Source organism: Babylonia areolata, chromosome 5 (assembly GCF_041734735.1).
Source record: "Babylonia areolata isolate BAREFJ2019XMU chromosome 5, ASM4173473v1, whole genome shotgun sequence".
Lineage (NCBI taxonomy): Eukaryota > Metazoa > Mollusca > Gastropoda > Neogastropoda > Buccinidae > Babylonia > Babylonia areolata.
Genome location: NC_134880.1, coordinates 38,195,411 through 38,215,963, shown reverse-complemented (window position 1 = coordinate 38,215,963; position 20,553 = coordinate 38,195,411). Strand labels below are relative to the sequence as shown.

At 46.3% G+C, this 20,553-nt stretch overlaps 1 protein-coding gene across 1 annotated transcript in view; it reads left to right on the top strand.

The window, feature by feature from the left end:
• The window catches only part of LOC143282052 (uncharacterized), an 870,172-nt gene extending 850,676 nt beyond the window's left edge, over window positions 1-19,496 (top strand). Inside the window, exons 9-12 of the mRNA XM_076587494.1 lie at window positions 12,534-12,669; window positions 14,130-14,270; window positions 15,821-16,079; window positions 17,584-19,496. Of these exons, the coding sequence (XP_076443609.1) occupies window positions 12,534-12,669; window positions 14,130-14,270; window positions 15,821-16,079; window positions 17,584-19,085 (2,038 nt within the window). The 3' untranslated portion in view covers window positions 19,086-19,496. The remainder of the gene's footprint in view (window positions 1-12,533; window positions 12,670-14,129; window positions 14,271-15,820; window positions 16,080-17,583) is intronic.
• The last annotated feature ends 1,057 nt before the right edge of the window (window positions 19,497-20,553 follow it).

Genomic DNA, 20,553 nt, shown 5'->3' with positions numbered 1-20,553 from the left:
TTTTACGTGCAGTAATGTGGTGTCGTTGTTGTAGCTGGGGATGAGTGACTTTTTTTTGTTTTACGTGCAGTAATGTGGTGTCGTTGTTGTAGCTGGGGATGAGTGACTTTTTTTTGTTTTACGTGCAGTAATGTGGTGTCGTTGTTGTAGCTGGGGATGAGTGACTTTTTTTTTTGTTTTACGTGCAGTAATGTGGTGTTGTTGTTGTAGCTGGGGATGAGTGACTTTTTTTGTTTTACGTGCAGTAATGTGGTGTCGTTGTTGTAGCTGGGGATGAGTGACTTTTTTTTGTTTTACGTGCAGTAATGTGGTGTCGTTGTTGTAGCTGGGGATGAGTGACTTTTTTTTGTTTTACGTGCAGTAATGTGGTGTCGTTGTTGTAGCTGGGGATGAGTGATTTTTTTTTTTTTTTACGTGCAGTAATGTGGTGTCGTTGTTGTAGCTGGGGATGAGTGACTTTTTTTTGTTTTACGTGCAGTAATGTGGTGTCGTTGTTGTAGCTGGGGATGAGTGACTTTTTTTTGTTTTTTACGTGCAGTAATGTGGTGTCGTTGTTGTAGCTGGGGATGAGTGACTTTTTTTTGTTTTACGTGCAGTAATGTGGTGTCGTTGTTGTAGCTGGGGATGAGTGACTTTTTTTGTTTTACGTGCAGTAATGTGGTGTCGTTGTTGTAGCTGGGGATGAGTGACTTTTTTTTGTTTTACGTGCAGTAATGTGGTGTCGTTGTTGTAGCTGGGGATGAGTGACTTTTTTTGTTTCGCGTGCAGTAATGTGGTGTCGTTGTTGTAGCTGGGGATGAGTGACTTTTTTTGTTTTACGTGCAGTAATGAGGTGTCGTTGTTGTAGCTGGGGATGAGTGACTTTTTTTTGTTTTATGTGCAGTAATGTGGTGTCGTTGTAGCTGGGGATGAGTGACTTTTTTTTTTGTTTTACGTGCAGTAATGTGGTGTCGTTGTTGTAGCTGGGGATGAGTGACTTTTTTTTGTTTTACGTGCAGTAATGTGGTGTCGTTGTTGTAGCTGGGGATGAGTGACTTTTTTTTGTTTTACGTGCAGTAATGTGGTGTCGTTGTTGTAGCTGGGGATGAGTGACTTTTTTTTTTGTTTTACGTGCAGTAATGTGGTGTCGTTGTTGTAGCTGGGGATGAGTGACTTTATTTGTTTTACGTGCAGTAATGTGGTGTCGTTGTTGTAGCTGGGGATGAGTGACTTTATTTGTTTTACGTGCAGTAATGTGGTTTCGTTGTTCTAGCTGGGGATAAGTGACTTTTTTTTGTTTTACGTGCAGTAATGTGGTGTCGTTGTTGTAGCTGGGGATGAGTGACTTTTTTTTGTTTTACGTGCAGTAATGTGGTGTCGTTGTTGTAGCTGGGGATGAGTGACTTTTTTTGTTTTACGTGCAGTAATGTGGTGTCGTTGTTGTAGCTGGGGATGAGTGACTTTTTTTGTTTCGCGTGCAGTAATGTGTCATCGTAGTTGTTGTTGTTGTTGGTTTAAAAAAAAATTTAATATCAAGAAAAAAAAAAGGTGAAACACAGCGTTCAATTAAGAAAATTTGAGCAACAACAAGCCTCAGCTTATATCGTGCTCGTTCATATGTAACAAGCAATACACAAACGCAATGGCGGAAATGCACACATTATTTGATAATGAAAAGAAAGTTGAAGTGCAAGACAAAACTAAACAAAACAAGGAAAACAACAACAAAAAACGCACCCCCCCCCCCACCCCCCCAAAAAACCCAAAAAAAAAAACTACCGCAACTTCCTCTGACAACGACAACAATAATAATATTAATGATAATAATACTAACATAGTAACAACAATAATAATACACTGGAAAGTGAACATCACCAAAGGAGTAATGTAAGGGGTGGAGGGAGAGAGAGAGATAGAGATTACAGAGGGAAACCGGGGTCATTCGCCAAAATAAATGTTCAATATAACTGCAGAGAATATTTCATTGTGTGTCTTTTAAGTCTTGGATCTTTTTGATTGTCCAATAAAGTCTTGCACAGTCAAGAATACGTGTTCATTCTCAAGGGAACGAATAACTGGGTCACCTCGTAATAAAGTATTTACGTTTGTACTATTTACAGGGAGAGTAGCAATTGTGTTCTCTCTTATATTGTAGTAATTTGGGCAGTGTAAAAGAAAGTTGTTGTTGTTGTTGTTGAGCGTGGGGTTGGATGATTTTGTTGTTGTTGTTGTTGTTTTGCGTGCAGTAATGTGGTATTGTTGTTGTTGAGCATGTATCCAGGTATTTACAGCAAATCCACGTTGGCGGTGACCTCGACGTGTCAAAGTCTTCGGTGTCGGTGGATTCATGGGGATTGTCGTGTGCAGGAAAATTAATGGCAATCTTCACTTCAACTCGTGTTCAGTCTGGCTCGGTGTGGACGAGGTTAAGAAACGATTATTGTCGTCTTTTGGGAGCTAGTTACCTCACTGGCCTTTACCTTGTTGAATCAGAACAGGGACAAGTAAAAGCCACTCAGATGACTCAGAAGACGGGCGCGATAGCCGAGTGGTTAAAGCGTTTGACTTTCAATCTGAGGGTCCCGGGTTTGAATCTCGGTAACTACGTCTGGTGGGTAAAGGGTGGAGATTTTTCCGATCTCCCAGGTCAACATATGTGCAGACCTGCTAGTGCCTGAACCCCTGTCGTGTGTATACGCTCGAAGAAGAATTAATACGCACGTTAAAGATCCTGTAATCGATGTAAGCATTCGGTGGGTTATGGAAACAAGAACATACCCAGCATTCACACCGTCGAAAACGGAGTATGACTGCCTACATGGCGGGGTAAATATAAAGAGAATACACGTAAAATGTTGCATGTCTTTTCTGAGTGTAAATGTGTGCGTGCCTGAAATCTGATTCGATGACACAGGAAATGAATGATGAGCGCTCGATGGCAGCCGTCTGTCGATACTGCCCAGGTAGGCAGTCTGTTGCGCAAATGACCCCGAGTTTGTAAAGCGCTTAGTGCTTGCTCTCCGACCGAGGATAGGTGCTGTATAAGTATTCATATCAAATCAAATCAAATTAGATCAAGTAATTCATGGCCTTCGTTGGAGAAATCCTCCTGGCGACCTGAACTTGGCGGCTGCCTGTTGGCGCTAGGACTGTGAAGAAAAAACAAGGTTAGACGTGGTGGTGTGTGTGCAGTGGGAATAAGCGGCATGGAGCAATTGCACTGGAGGGTACAGAAAGTGGGACAGAAAAAAAAAGAAGAAGGGGAAGGGAAGAACACCTTCATCTCCCACCTTTATCTTCAACCTCAGTTCCAAGGCTTCCCCTGTCTCCAGCCTCCACCTTCCTCCAGTCATGGTCCCTCCAGCGTTCTCTCTTAACTTCAAATTTTAACATCAGTCTTCCTCCTCCATGGGTCTCTGTCTTTTCTTTCCTTCTCTGATCCACGCATGTTGTCCTATCCGCAGCATTCAGTCTAATCCCTCACCCTCAACTTCCTCTCTCCAAACAGAAACTTCAGTTTCGGGTTTTCTTTTTCCACAGAGAAAAGAAGCAAAGATGTGGTGGAAGTACCTGTCGCGGTTGTTTCGTTTTCTCCGTAACGATTATCTATGGTCTGATGCTGGTGGTAGTGGTGGTTCAAGCAGCAGGCGTGGTGGTGTTTTCTCGGGATCTGCCCCACTGGGTGAGTTCCCTGCCGACCCGTCCAATGGAAAGACAACACAGTCGGGCGCTGGGTCCCGCCACAACCACTGACAAAGAAAAACAACTCATCTTCCCCTCGAGGCAATGAACCCGTCATGGGCTCCTTCACCCCCAACCCTCCCTGTCCCCAGTCCTCAGCCCTCTCTGTCATTTAGCCCCGTCTGGAAGGAGGCATGTTTGGTGAAGCACGTCTTGCAGCACTACTTGTCCCGGGGAGGGGTTAGGAGGGGGGATCGGGGGGGGGGGGGGGGGGGGTGACTTTTGTTAACTTTGTTAAATAGCAGAGGGTGGTGGTGCTGAGGGGGTGTGGGACGAGGGTGGCAGGCGGAGGGACTGCCTACAGGTCCTCATCTGTCTGTCTGTCTGTCTGTCTGTCTATCACGACACACACTACGGAAAATACACATGCCCTGATTCCTTCAAGGATCAAGCTCTGAATTCCGGGACATTGATGCCTGCCTACGATGTGGAGAAAAAGGTTTTTGGTATACCTTTGCAGGGGTTGGTCACTTTAATGCGTAATTAAAGACATAAATAATTTATTTTCTTTAAACAGAAGGGAGTAAAAGGCGATGAACATTTTCAATTCTCAAGTGAACGTGTACAGCAAACTGGACACGTTGAATAACTGCACCTCGGAATAGCTGTTGGGCGTGTTTGGGACAAGGATCAGTATCAGTATCAGTAGCTCAAGGAGGCGTCACTGCGTTCGGTTAAATCCATATACGCTACACCACATATGCTGCCAAGCAGATGCCTGACCAGCAGCGCGCTTAGTCAGGCATTGAGAAATAAATAAATAAATAAAATAAAATAATTTAAATTAAAATAAATTAATAAATAAGTTTTTTTTAAATAAATAATAGATAAATACATAAAAATACTACTAATAATAATAATATTTACAAGGCGCAAAATCTTGATGAAGTCAACTCTAAGCGCACAAAAAAAAAAAAACAACAACACTACAATGATGATAAACAAGCAAATAAATGCAAAACATGCAGACACACATTCACACATACACGCACACACACATGCATAACAGATAATGCAACAAACATACAGTTTGGGACAAATCGTATTGTATCGTACTGTTTGCATTGCATTGTATTGTGATGTATTGTATGTTGTATTGAATCGTATCCAAACTTCAGACCATCTCTGCGACACCTGTGGGCGCCTGTGGGCGCTTCCAGCTTTTTTTTGGGGAGGGGGACTGCGGAGTCATATGCGCTGCCATAGCTGAGTACGCAGACCTTTTGTCATCGTCGGCTCCCGACGGACAACCAAGAAAGAGGAAGATTGAATTGTATAGTTGTTGTTGTTGTTTTTTTTTGTCACAACAGATTTCTCTGTGTCAAAATGGGTCTACAATCCACGGGTGGTAGAGCACGTAGCCACAGTTCAGCGCTCTTTTTAAAAATTTATTTTCTTTTTTTTTTTTGTCTGCAAGTAAATTTGTTTTCTTATCAAAGTAAAGTTGCGTTTGTTTTTTTCCTACCGAATTTTACCATTTCTTCTTCTTCTGCATTCGTGAGCTGTAACTCCCCACGTTCACTCGTTATATATACGCGAGTGGGCTTTTACGTGTATGACCGTTTCTAACCCGCCATGTAGGCAGCCATACTCCGCTTTCGGGGGTGATTTTTTTTTTACCAGTGACAACCCTTTGTTTGTCGCGGGTTCTTTCACGTGCGCTAAGTACCTTGCTAGCTTAGCACCACGCGGGGCATCGGTTTATCGTCTGATCCAAAACAGCTAGCGTCCAGTCACACCACCACCCCCATCACCACCACCACCACCACCACCACCATCACCACCACCACCACCACAGCCATCACCACCATCACCACCACCACTACCATCACCACCCTCACCACAACCACCATCACTACCACCACCACCACTACCATAACTACCACCACCACCACCACTACCACTACCATCACCACCACCACCACCACCGCCACCACCACTACCATCACCACCACCGCCACCACCACCACCACCACTACCATCACCACCACCACCACCACCACCACCACCATCACCACCGCCGCCACTACCATCACCACCACCATCACCACCACCACCACTACCATCATCACCACCGCCATCACCACCACCACCACCACCACCATCACCACCACCACCACCACCCCCATCACCCCACCACCACCACCACCCCCATCACCACCACCACCACCACCACCACCACCCCCATCACCACCACCACCATCACCACAACCACCACCACCACCACCACCCCCATCACCACCACCACCACCACCACCACCCCCATCACCACCACCACCACCATCACCAACACCACCACCACCGCCACCACCCTCACCACCACCACCACCCCCATCACCACCACCACCATCACCACAACCACCACCATCACCACCACCACCACCCTCATCACCACCACAACCATCACCACCACCACCACTACCATCACCACCACCACCACTACCACCACCACCATCACCACCACCACCACTACCATCACCACTACCACCACCACCACCGCCACCATCACCACCACCACCACTACCATCACCACCATCACCACCACCACCATCACCCCCATCACCACCACCACCACCACCACCATCACCATCACCACCACTACCATCACCACCATCACCACTACCACCTCCATCACCACAACCATCACCACCACCACCACCACCACCACCACCGCCGCCACCACAACCATCACCACCACCACCACCCTCATCACCACCACAACCACCACCATCACCACTACCATCACCACCATCACCACCACCACCATCACCACCACCACCACCACCACCACCACCGCCAAGGTCTAACGGAGGGAAAGAAAATTCTGGGGAGTGTGGGAGCCGATCCCATGCCCTCACTGTTCTCTCGCGTCCCAGGTGGACGCAGTTCCTCTGGGCCACCACTCCACTTGCTCCAGCCAGAAGGGTTAAAACTCTACAGCCAGTTATCGTCAGTATCTCTGTTCGGTTACACTTTTGTATTTGTATTTGTATTTCTTTTTATTACAACAGATTGTTCTGTGTGAAATTCGGGCTGCTCTCCCCGAGGGAGAGCGCGTCGCTACACTACAGCGCCACCCTTTTTTTTTCTTTTTGGATTTTTTCCTGCGTGCAGTTTTATTTGCTTTTTCTATCGAAGTGGATTTTTCTACAGAATTTTGCCAGGAACAACCCTTTTGTTGTCGTGGGTTCTTTTACGTGCGCTAAGTGCATGCTGCACACGGGAACTCGGTTTTATCGTCTCATCCGAATCACTAGCGTCCAGACCACCACTCAAGGTCTAGTGGAGGGGGAGAAGATATCGGCGGCTGAGCCGTGATTCGAACCAGCGCGCTCAGATTCTCTCGCTTCCTAGACGGACGCGTTACCTATAGGCCATCACTCCACTTTTTTTTCTTTTCTTTTTTTTAAAGACCACGAGAAATCGAAATCGAAATCGAACTTTTTTTTATTGAGAGAAAAGGAATAGGCACTTATCGGCTTGTTTTCATCCTACCCTCGTAAAGAAAACGCATAAACTAATCTAGGAAATACAAGAAGACTGAAAAAAGGAGGAAAAAGAACTAAAAAAACATTGCATGGCAACAACAACAAGAACAATAAATGGCATAGAAAATACACAATTCCCCACAAAATAACATAGTATGCTTTTGCGTGAAGGAGAGAGGGAAGAAGAAGGTAAGAGAGGAAGAGATACGAAGAAGGAAAGAGAGGAAAACTGTTGAGAGAGAGAGAGAGAGAGAGAGAGAGAGGGGGGGAAAGAGAGGGAGGAGTGAGGGAAGGAGGAAGGGAGGAAAGGAGATAGACAAATAGACAAGGATATTGAGAATACATCATTTGTTTATCAGTCTCAGTAATTTCAAGGAGCGTGACCAAGACCACGAGAGCGTCCATGCTTACTGCTGAATATGCTCGCTAGATATTTTTTTTTTATGACGTTCATGGGAAAAGGTGGCAGAATGGTTAAGACGCTCATCTGCCAATACAGAGAGTCCGTGAGAGTCTGCGTTCGAATCCCCCTCTCGCCCTTTCTTCCAAGTTTGACTAGAAAATCAAATTCATCGCGCGTCTGGTCATTCGGATGAGACGTTGAACCGACGTCCCGTGTTGCAGCACGCACTTGGCGCACTGGAAAAGAACCCATGGCAAAGTGAGTGTTGTCCTTTTGTAGCAGAAATCCACTCTGATAGGTAAACAAATATATATATATGCATGCTCTCAATGTCTGCCTGACTAAGCGCGTTGGCTTTTGCTGCTGGTCAGGCATCAACCTAGCAGATGTGGCGTGGCGTATAAGGATGTGTCCGAACGCAGTGGTGCCTCCTTGAGAAATTTGAAACTAAAACCGAAACTAATGACGTGATTCGGGGGACAGCTCAACGAAAACGTAAATCGCGAGCACTTGAAGACGAAAATACTTTGTGAGATCGATGTTATTTTGAGCGTTTTTATTGTGCAGTCACGCTGAAGATTATCACCCAGTCAGGTTGCAGTCCAAAGAAACAGACATTTCAGACAGTCTGGATGTGTGTGCTTTGGGAGTTTTAAACCTGTCAGTCATGTTCATTGAGCGGTAATCGTGGCATGGGATGCGTTTATGAATAAACTTAGTAGTTATTTGATCTAAAGGATGTTCGCGTCTGCCTCAAGAATGAAAATGGCATTGATTAAAAAACAAATTGTTTTAAAGTTGACCAGTTCCATCCTTGGCTGTATAAACATGCTTATTCCACTTCCCTCATTAAAAAAAATATTCGTTCGTTCGTTCGTTCTCTGTCTCTCTGTCTCTCTCTTTCTCTCTCTCTGTCTGTCTGTCTGTCTACCTGTCTATTTCTCCGTGTGTATCTCTCTCCTCTCTCACCCCCTGCAACCCCCTCCTCCCTCTCTCTCTGTCCCTCTCTGTCTTTGTCTCTGTCTCTGTCTCTCTCTCTCTCTCTCTCTCTCCTCTCCTTATCTGTCTCACTGTCTCTCTCTCTCTCTCTCTGTCTACCCCTTTCTCTGTGTATATCTCTCCTCTCTCACCCCCTGTAACCCCCTCATCTCTCTCTGTCTCTCTCTCTTTCTCCTTCTCTCTCCCTCCCCTCCCTCTCTCTCCCTCCCCCCTCTCTCTCTCTCTCTCTCTTTCTCCTTGTCCTAATGTATTACACATGAAATATCGTCTTTCGTCCTTCCACAGTAACTGACAGTGACTTCAGAAACTCAGATTGACATTCTGTCTGCACCGGTAGCATGTCAGCCCACATTTTCTGTGTGTGTACAAGGAAAGGAAGGAATAGGCTGAAGTCTTGAAAATCTCGGACGTCGAGATCGGATCGAATCATCGTGACTATTTTCTAGGATACTGTATTATTTGGGGGAACTCGTTCCTCCTGCTGTTGTGACCTGACTGTTTGCCGAGGATCTGCCGACAGTGTGATGGATGACGTGGAAGGCAGTTTCATTTCACCGCCCCCCCCCCCCCCCACACACACACACACCCCACTCCCCCCCGCAACCCCCCCCCCACCCCATCAACCCTCTCTCTTTTCTCATGCTGTTTTTTTGTTTGTTTGTTTGTTGTTGTTTTTTATTTTATTTGTTATTCTTCTTTTTTTTTCCCCCCCCATCCACTAACTGGGTGCAGAGTATTGACTGACCTAGTTTGTGGGCCGGTGTGTTTGTCTCGCGTTCGTGCGTGCTCGCATGCATCTGTGCATATCTTTTTCAAGTTGAAAATAATGATCTTATTTGGGGGGGTAAAAGAATAAGCCTGTAGGGGTTTTTTGTTTTTTGTTTTTGTTTGTTTGTTTTTTGCTGGAAACAAAGGGAACAAAAAAGAAAATAAAGGGTAGGGGGGGCGGAGGGGGGGGGGGGATCACAACATGAAAACCAACCATTACAAGCAAAACACAAGAAATTCTATCGGTTGTATGGGGGGTGGGGGGGTGCCTGGGGGATTGGGGTTGGGGGTGGCGGTCTATGTGTGTGTTTTACAAGCCTGTTTTTTTTGTGTGTTTTTTTTTTTTTTTATTATATTCTTTACTTTGTTTGCTCAGGCGTTACAAACGTCACATGAGCAAATAAAGGCATTGGGAATTCGGTAGAAAACGTTTACACTTTTATCGACAGAAAAAGAAGAAGCTGTTGCTGCTGCTCTTGCTGCTGCTGCTGCTGCTGATGATGATGATGATGATGATGATAATCATGATGATGATGAGAGGGGGACGATGATGATGATGATGATGATGATGGTAACGGTGGTGGTGATTGTGGTTATTGAGTATCAGGGTAGTTTCGGTGTCGATGGTCGATCGGTACACAAAATATGTATACGCAAGGTTATCAAAGCCTGACTCGCGCGGAATGATCGGCCTGGGACTGATGCTACAGAAACGGTGCAGATGATTGGACAACAAAAACTGATACCACTACTACTACTACAACTACGGATGATAATAATGATAACGACAACAACAACAGCAACAACAACAACAATAATAATAATAATGATGATGATGATGATGATGACAATTTTTTAATATATAATAATAATAATAATAATAGTAATAATAATAACTTATGTAAACGTCGGTGATGCATCAAGTCAGCTGTCCAACGCTGAAAAAAAAAAATGTCGAGTCTCCATCCCCGATAGAGCCACTCTCCTTTCAACCCCCCTCCCTCCCCTCCCACCCCCCACCCCTCCTCTCTCTGTCTCACTCCCTCTCCCACCCAGCCTCCGGCCTTGAACGTGACCGGAACATAAAGTGTTCGCACAATGATTGGCTCTTTCTGCAACATGCGCGTTGGTGATTGGATCAGAAGAAGCGCAGACATGATTACTGTGGTCGTTCACACGATAGGAACAAAAAAAAAACATGTACGATGAGACAGAATGAATGGATCACCAACGTACACCGTTATCATTTCGTTGATTAATTAGTGGTGTAGTGTGTGTGGGTATGATTATTGACTTCCAAGTAGAGAGACAGGCAAACAAGGGGGTGGGAGGCGTGGGGGGCGGGGGGGGGGGCGAGGGGAAGGGGGGGCGACTGGGCGAGGGGGGGGGGGGGCAACTAGCAAATTGCCTGGCCTGCTCTGGGCTTGTAACAGATCGCCCAGTCTTCGACAAGTAAGCATTATCTCCCTCCCCTGGATAACAGACCCACAAGTAAGCATAATCTCCCTCCCTCCTCGCATTGATTGAAAACCCCAGAGATAGATGACAGTCTAGTTATTGTCAGGACAGAAACTAACCCATCTTTTCCCCCCAGCCCAGCAGGGAGTTAGAACTTCAGGATAAAATCATAGTATTGATTAAGGCTTTATGTCAACAGTTCGGGTAAGCCGGGTTTTTTGTTTGTTTTTTTTGTTGTTGTTGTTGTTTTTTGTTTTTTTGGGGGGGGATTTGTTGTTGTTTTTTGTTGTTGTTTTTTTGTTGTTTTTGTTTATGTTTTTTGTTTTTGTTTTGTAATGATTGTGAAGAGCCTGTTAGAGAGCTAGAACAAGAGCACTGGGGTCCTAGTGAGGTGGCAGAATAGTTCAGACGCTCATCTACCAATATAGTGTCCGTCAGAGTCTTCGGTCTTCTTCTTTTCATCTTCTTCTTCTTCTTCTGCGTTCGTCGGCTGCAACTCCCACGTTCACTCGTATGCACACGAGTGGGCTTTCACGTGTATGACCGTTTTTACCCCGCCATGTAGGCAGCCATACTCCGTTTTCGGGGGTGAGTCTTCGGTCGATTCCCGGTCTCACCCTTCTCCAAAGTTTGTCTTGAAAATCAAACTAAGCATCTGGGCATTCGGATGAGACGATTTAACCGAGGTCCCCGTGAGCAGCACGCACTTGGCGCACTTAACCCTTTCACTGCCAGTCAATTTAGAGTGCGAAATTCCCTTGTGCTATAAACACAGAAAATATGGTGTCTAAGAATAGCTGGGGATTTCCCCTGTGCTGTGTAGAAGATATGGCCTATCCTACCACCGGAAATAAAGAGCAGTAGGTTCATGGATACCATACCCATGATCTGGTCACCCTTCATTAACATGGGTCCTCTACCTAGCTGCTGCATAAATGCGAGTTTGGCAGTGAAAGGGTTAAAAAGAAAACGAAATCTTGGAAAATTACGTAGAACAATCCTCTTTGATAGGAAAACAAGTACACATGCAGGCAGGAAAAACACAGTGGCCTTTGTATACAGAATACATTACAATACAATAACAAACAAATAAGAACAAAACAACAGTTGAGAAAAGTACTTAACTGACAGACAGATGTCTAGGGGATGTTCTCAGCACCTGTCAGTTAAAGCACACACAGATAATACTCAAATACTAAACAATAATACCCAATGTATACCAAAATGTCTTCAATCACCGCTATCTGTGACAGGACATTAAACAAAATTCCTCCTCCTCCTCCTCCTCCTCCTCCTCAGTAAAAGGCATTAGTTGGGCACAGTAAGCACAACATTTTTGAAATCGTTTTCTAAACTTTGAGAGGCGACAGTCGTCCAGCTCCAGCAAAAACTAATAATTACACGGCTTTACTGAAGTATATGGAATCTGATTTTATACAAGCTCATAATGAAATGTACATGGGATAAACTTACGTTTTCCATAAAATATATATAGAGAGAGATAGTGAAATAAAAGATACATCACCAACATTAGTGGTTCTTGGTTTATTGAGGTGTGAAAAGGGAAAACATGTCCTTTTTTTTTGGGGGGGGAGGTGGTCCGATATATTGACACTGGTGTGTGTGTGTGCGTGTGCGTGTGCGTGTGTGTGTGTGTGTGTGTGTGTGTGTGTGTGTGTGTGTGTGTGTGTGTGCAGTGCTGACGACTTCACCACGGGTTACATGAAGAGCAAGGCAATGGTGAGCAACACTGGCAACGTGTTCTGGCCCCCCCCTGCCAAGTTCCGCTCCTCCTGCAAGATTGACATCACTTACTTCCCCTTTGACGATCAGGTGGGTGAGCTCCCCTTTCTCTGTGTGTGTGTGTGTGTGTGTGTGTGTGTGTGTGTGTGTGTGTGTGTGTGTGTGTGTGTGTGTGTGTAATTGTGCAATTCATATCCTGTTGTATGAATACAGATGTAATGCATTGTAAGGCCTGGCTGAGCGTCTTGGGTTACGCCGCTGGTTAGGCATCTGCTTAGCAGGTGGGGTGTGGCGTATAATTATGGATTTGTCCGAAGGTTGTGACGCCTCCTTGAGTAACTGAACTGAACAGCCTTGAATGTGTGTTTGTGTGCGAGTATGTTGGGGGTTGGGGAGGGGGCGGGACACGCGCGATTGTGCGTGGGTGGGTGGGGGAGGGTTGGGAGTGTAGATGTGAATATGATGAAAGGCGAAGGGGTTGGGGAAGGTTGGTACGCGCGTATGTACACACACACACACACACACACACACACACACACACACACAGAGAGAGAGAGAGAGAGAGAGAGATGTATATATATGTATGTATACATATATATATATATATATATATATATATATATATATATATATATATATTAATGTATATCACGTGTTTTCTCTTGTCCCCAAAAGATATTTGTAAATGATTTTCCAATATTGGTTTTGTTATCAGACTTTCAAGTATTAGAACGGAAGCTGCCATTTCTCTCTCTTCTGTGCTTTGCATGCTTGATTTAGTTAGTTAGTTAGTTGGTTGGTCGGTTAGCTGGTTGGTTGGTAGCTAGGTATCAGCATTTCATTTTTCATTATCATTTTTCCTCAAGGCCTGGCCAAACGCAAGATAAGATAAGATAAGAATAACTTTATTATCTCCAACTGGAGAAATTTGGTCAGGTGCATTATCACAACATAGACAAGTAAACAACATGGGGACCATAACTGTAAAAGCCAAACAACAGCCCATACAAATATTACGAAGATACAAATGTAAAAAATATCACATACATCGTTCCATATATACATCCACACACTGGTAATAACTAGTATTCTTAATGTAAAAACAGAAAGAATTAAGAAACATTATTTGAATATAATTATAAACATAGCCTACCATACTGCACATTGATTATAATAGATAAGATAAGAATAAAGATGAATTGCGGAAAACCACAACCAGATAATCAGCACACACCCGCACCCTCCCCCCCCCCCCCCCCCAACCCCACACACACGGATAACTGTGTTTCAATGTACCAAGGGGTTACGCTGCTGGTCAGGCACCTCTGCTTAGCAGATGTGGTGTAGCAGCGTATATGGATTTTGTTCGAACGCAGTGACGCCTCCTTTTTGAGCAACTGAACTGAACTGAATTATTGGGCTGTGGTTTCGCAGTCTTCCGCTCTTGACTGTAAGCGTTTCATCCTGCTGCAATGTTTTGTGTTTTGTGTTTCTCACCACACACACACACACACACACACACACACACACACACACACACACACACACAGGTTTGTGAGCTCAAGTTCGGATCCTGGACTTACGATGGATTTCAAGTGGACATCACTAACCGCTCAGCCAAAGTGGACCTGACCAATTACGTCTTCAGTGGGGAGTGGGAACTCATAGACGTCCGGGTTCGGCGGACAGAGGTCAGTCAGGTCTTTTGCTTGTCCAGTTTTCTGGACTCGTTGTTTCTTTGTGTTGGTGTTGTTGTGTTGTGTTGTGTTTTGTTGTGTGTTATTGCACTGTATTGTATTGAATTGTATTGCGTTCTATTGTATTTTTTTTTATTGTATCGTGTTGTACTGTGTTGTGGTGCCTGGGTTTGTTCCAATGTACCTTTTATTTACCTGTGTGCTAGCTGAATCGGTAGCGTAAGCAGCACTGACTTGAAGTTGTGTACCTTGTGAATGGAGAGAGTTACCACTCTTTACTATTTGTTAATCAACTTGGGAGAAAGGGCGCAAGAACCCAGACCCTTCACGGACTCTGTATTGGCAGATATAATAGTATCTTAATTAACCATTCTGCAAACTTTGTTTTTCTGTTTCCTCCTCACCTACTTTTATTTACAGGATAACTATGCGCAAAAGATGAATGTATGTAATGTTTCAGTGCCCCCAGGGGGTTCACGAAATAAACTCCTTGCTTTGCCTTGCCTTATTGACAGACATAGCGTCTTAACCATTCTGCTTTTTTTTCTTCTTTTTCCTCCTCACGAAATAAACTCCTTGTTTTGCCTTGCCTTGTTGGCAGACATAGCGTCTTAACCATTCTGCTTTTTTTTTTCTTTTCCCTCCTCACGAAATAAACTCCTTGTTTTGCCTTGCCTTGTTGGCAGACATAGCGTCTTAACCATTCTGCTTTTTTTTCTTTTTCCTCCTCACGAAATAAACTCCTTGTTTTGCCTTGCCTTGTTGGCAGACACAGCGTCTTAACCATTCTGCAATTACTTTTTCCTCCTCACGAAATAAACTCTTTGCCTTGCCTAGCCTTGTTGGCAGACACAGCATCTTAACCATTCTGCAATTTCTTTTTCCTCCTCACGAAATAAACTCTTTGCCTTGCCTAGCCTTGTTGGCAGACATAGCGTCTTAACCATTCTACTTTTTTTTTTCTTTTTCCTCCACACGAAATAAACTCCTTGCCTTGCCTAGCCTTCTTGGCAGACATAGCGTCTTAACCATTCTGCTTTTTTTTTCTTTTTTTTTTCCTCCTCACGAAATAAACTCTTTGCCTAGCCTTATTGGCAGACATAGCGTCTTAACCATTCTGCAATTTTTTTTCTTTTTCCTCCTCACGAAATAAACTCTTTGCCTTGCCTAGCCTTGTTGGCAGACACAGCGTCTTAACCATTCTGCAATTTTTTTTCTTCTTTTTCCTCCTCACGAAATAAACTCTTTGCCTTGCCTAGCCTTATTGGCAGACATAGCGTCTTAACCATTCTGCTTTCTTTTCTTTTTTTCTTCTTTTTCCTCCTCACGAAATAAACTCTTTGCCTTGCCTAGCCTTATTGACAGACATAGCGTCTTAACCATTCTGCTTTTTTTTCTTTTTCCTCCTCACGAAATAAACTCCTTGTTTTGCCCAGCCTTGTTGGCAGACACAGCGTCTTAACCATTCTGCAATTTTTTTATTTTTTTTTCGTTTTCCTCCTCCTCACCTCCTCACCTCCACTCCACTGCCATCCCCTCTACAGATGTACTACGCGTGCTGCTCGGAGCCCTACCCTGACGTTCGCTTCACCATCATCATCCGGCGCAAGACGCTGTACTACCTGTTCAACATCATCTTCCCCTGCCTGTGGCTGACCATCCTCAGCCTGCTGGGCTTCTGGCTGCCCCCGGACTCCGGCGAGAAGATCACGCTGGGCATCACCGTGCTGCTGGCCTTCTCCGTCTTCATGCTGCTCATCGCAGAGTCCATGCCCGCCACGTCTGAGTTCGTGCCGCTGATCGGTGCGTTCGTAGTTCCTGGGAGTTGTGGTGTTGGGGGGGGGGTGGGGGGGGGACTTGGGTGGGGGGGTCAGTGTGTGGGTGCTGGTGTGGGGGTTAGGAGCTGGATTGGAGACGATTTTTTTTTTCTTTTAGTGTTTGTTTTTATTGTTGTTTTGTTGTTGTTTTCCTTTTAGAGGGGATGGTGGTGGCTGTTGTTGGTGGTGGTGATAGTGGTGGAGATGTTTTTTTTATTTTGTTTTATTTTATTTTTATTTGGATTGTTTTTCTTTGGTTGGTGATGTTGGTTTCGAGGGATTGGGGGTTGGGAGTGAGGAGGGGGGGGGAGGGTCTGTGTGGGGGGGATGAAGAGTGGGAGTCTTCGGTTTTGACGTTACGGTGGGGGATTTAGGAGGTGGATTGGAGGGATTTTTTTTTTTAGGGGGGGGGGAGGGGTATGGCGGGTGGAGTGGAGTTTTGGGGGTAGGGTTTTTTGGTGGATTTTTTTTTTTTTTTTTTTTTTTTTTGGGGGGGGGGGGGGCTGTTGATAGTGATGATGGTGATGGTGGTGTTTATTTTACTTTGTTTTTCTTTGGATTGTTTTTTCTTTGGTTTGTGATGGTGGTGATGGTGGGTCGATGGTGATGGTGATTTCCGGGGTTGGGGCAGGGGGAGGGTGTGAGGGTTAGAGGCTCTGTGTGTGGTGGGGGGGGGGGGAGAAGGGTGGGACTGTTAGGGTGGGTGTTGTTGTTGGTGTGTGCACACAGACCTACATCCTCCCAACTACAGAATCACGAGTATATTAGAAATCTGCTATCATTGTATGTTTGAATGGATAATATGTAGGGACACATGTCAAAAAGATGTAGGCATTCCCGTCTGGAATCAGATACGTCGGTTATTTTCATGCTTATCATCAGTTGCCAGAGTATTCAGGTCATGAGACAAAATATAAGTAACGTGTTTTTTGTGGAGGTGGATTTTTTTTTTTTTTTTTTTTTTTGGGGGGGGGGGGGGGGGGTTGGTTGGCTTTGTTTGTTTGTTTGCTTGTTTGTTTTTTGTTTTGTTGGTTTTGTTTGTTTTGGGGTTGTTTTTTTTAAGCATTTATCCGTTTACTTTTTTTTTTTTTGCGGATTTCTTCTAATCCCAGCTAATCCCAGTCAACTGCGACAACTATCATCAGATGCTGATGACAGTGATGTGTGGGGGAGGGGGGACAAGGGGGGAGGGGGGGGCACGGGGGAGGTGCTTTTGTGTGTGTGTGTGTCGTTTGTGTCTTTGTATGTGCTACTGTGTGTGTGTGTGTGTGTGTGTGTGTGTGTGTGTGTGTGTACCCGTGTGCAAGTATGTACCTATCATCAGATGCTAATGACAGTGGTGTGTGTTTGTGCGTGTGTGTGTGTGTGTGTGTGTGTGTGTGTGTGTGTGTGTGTGTGCATATGGTGTTTGTGTGTGTATGTGTGTGTGTGTGTGCGCGCATGCTCTTACCTGTGTGTGTGTGTGTGTGTGTGTGTTTACATGTGTGCAGGTATCTACCTGACGGTGACCATGGCCATGACCTCGCTGTCCATCATCCTGACAGTGTTCGTGCTGCAGCTGCACCACGTGGGGCCCCACCAGAAGCGCGTGCCCCGCTGGATGTGGACCCTGGTGCTGGACATCCTGGCGCCCATCGTCTGCCTCTGCCACGTCAACCAGCGATACCGCTACCTCTCCGCCCGCCTCAACAAGACCGCCCCGCCACCGCCGTCAGGCGACCCCCCGGCCGCCGCCCCCGCCAAAACCGGGAGGGAGTTCATCGGCCTTAACACTCTGGGCCCAGGGGACACCACCTCCTCATCGTTGGCCTCCAGCGGCGGCGGCGGAGGCAGCAGGGGTCGGGGGAACTGTAACGGCATCGTCATGACGGGTGGCAGCTGGGCAGGACGAGTCGGAGGAGGAGGAGTAGCGCCGGCGAGCAGGGGAGAAGCAGGCAGTTATCATTCGGAGGCACTACACAGCGACGGTGGCAGCAGCTGCAGGAAGGAGAGACCTCGCAGCGAGGGCGCCACCCTTTCCAGCAGGGGCTCTGGCAGCTACGTCGCAGCCTCCCTGGCGTCGTCGTCGTCGCAGGCGCAGACGGCTGCTGCTGCGGTGACGTCCCACAACAACGACGAACATTCTCGTGGTCATAATCATCATCAGCAGCAGCAGCCGGCTGACCGGTCTTCCTCCCGGGACAGCGGGACCAGGGCTCAGCAGCAGCCGGCCCGGAGGGATCCCCGCTGGAGGCCTGCAGAGTACGTCAACTGCCGCGCCGTCGGCAGCAGCCAGGGCTCTGTGGACAGTCCCCAGCACCGAGCAGTGCCCCCCTCCGCTGCTGCCCCTGACGGGTCCGTTCTGAGGCGTGACGTCGTCAGACAGGGCGCCGCCACCACCACGGGGCATCGTGATCGTGACGCTTTCCCGGAAACTGTGGCTTTGCCAACGGTGAGCCCCCCGGCCTGTTCCACCACCCCTTCCACAGCAGACGACGCCACCGCCGCCAAACTCCGGATGTGTGAGACCAGCCTGGACTCTAAGGACGCTGGGCGCTCCACTCCAGACCCGCACGAAAAGCTGCTGCCTCCAAGACCGACCTCCGCGGGGTCTTCGGGCCGGCCCCAGGGCCAGGCTCCCCCTGCCTACCAGTCCACCTACGTGCAGCACTCCACCCCGGAAGCCGTGGTCAGGGATTATTACGTCATTTCCGGCAGCCCGTCCCGGGATCGCCAGCCGACCGTGACCCGGCCGGGCAGAGGAGGAGGTGGAGGAGGAGAAGGGAGAGGGGACTTTGAGAAGGATCAGATCGCTCAGCACCTGGAGGTGCTGGTGCACCGGGACGACGAGGACGATTACCATCAGGACGTGGTGACGGAGTGGCGCGTGGTGGCCCACGTCATGGACCGGCTGCTCTTCTGGTTGTTCCTGCTGGTGGCCATCCTCTCTTCCGTCATCATCCTCATCGTCAAGCCGCTCACCAAGCCCGAGAAATGGCGCCAGGAGGAGTGAGGCGAGCGAGGGAGGGAGGGAGGGAAGGGGCGCCACTGTCCCGCTTGCCTGCTCAGGGCGGCCAGGAGTTAGGACAGACACAATGGGAGGTGGCGCGCTCACACTGGACACGACCAGAATCGGTCAGCCAGTTACAATAACACCAAAACCTTCTGTCGAAAACGCAGTTACAAAACACAGTAAAAAAAAAAACTAAAAAAAACCTTCTGTCAGACAGTTACTAACACAGAACAACGTTTAGTTAGCCAGATACAACCACAACAAAACCTTCTGTCAGACAGTTATAACCACAGAAAAACCTTCTCTCAGACAGTTATAACCACTGAAAAACCTTCTGTCAGACAGTTACAAACACAGCAAAACCTTCCGTCAGACAGACAGTTACAAACAGCAAAACCTTCTATTAGACAGACAGTTACAAACAGCAAAACCTTCTGTTAGACAGTTACAAACACAGCAAAACCTTCTGTCAGACAGACAGTTACAAACAGCAAAACCTTCTATCAGACAGACAGTTACAAACACAGCAAAACCTAGTTACAAACACAGCAAAACCTTCTGTCAGACAGACCGTTACAAACAGCAAAACCTTCTGTCAGACAGACAGTTACAAACAGCAAAACCTTCTGTCAGACAGACAGTTACAAACAGCAAAACCTTCTGTCAGACAGACAGTTACAAACACAGCAAAACCTAGTTACAAACACAGCAAAACCTTCTGTCAGACAGACAGTTACAAACAGCAAAACCTTCTGTCAGACAGACCGTTACAAACACAGCAAAACCTTCTGTCAGACAGACAGTTACAAACACAGCAAAACCTTCTGTTAAACAGTTACAAACACAGCAAAACCTTCTGTCAGACAGACAGTTACAAACAGCAAAACCTTCTGTCAGACAGACAGTTACAAACAGCAAAACCTTCTGTCAGACAGACCGTTACAAACACAGCAACAGTTACTAACAGAGCAAACTTTGACAGACAAACACAGCAAAACCTGTCAGACATTTACAAACACAGCAACAACTTTCTCAAAGCCATTTGTAAACACGGCAAACACTTTTGACAGTAGTTGTAAACATGGCATCGCCTTTTGTCAGCCAGTTGTAATCACAGCAAAACCTACTGTCAGCCTGTTATACACACTGCAATATCTTTTGTCAGCCAGTTGTAATCACAGCAAAACCTACTGTCAGCCTGTTATACACACTGCAGTATCTTTTGTCAGCCAGTTATCACAGCAAAACCTTCTGTCAGCCTGTTATACACACTGCAATATCTTTTGTCAGCCAGTTGTAATCACAGCAAAACCTACTGTCAGCCTGTTATACACACTGCAGTATCTTTTGTCAGCCAGTTATCACAGCAAAACCTTCTGTCAGCCTGTTGTATACACAGCAAAAACGTTTGTATGACAGTTGTAAACACAGCAAAACATTCTTGCCAGCTAGATGTAAACACAGCAAA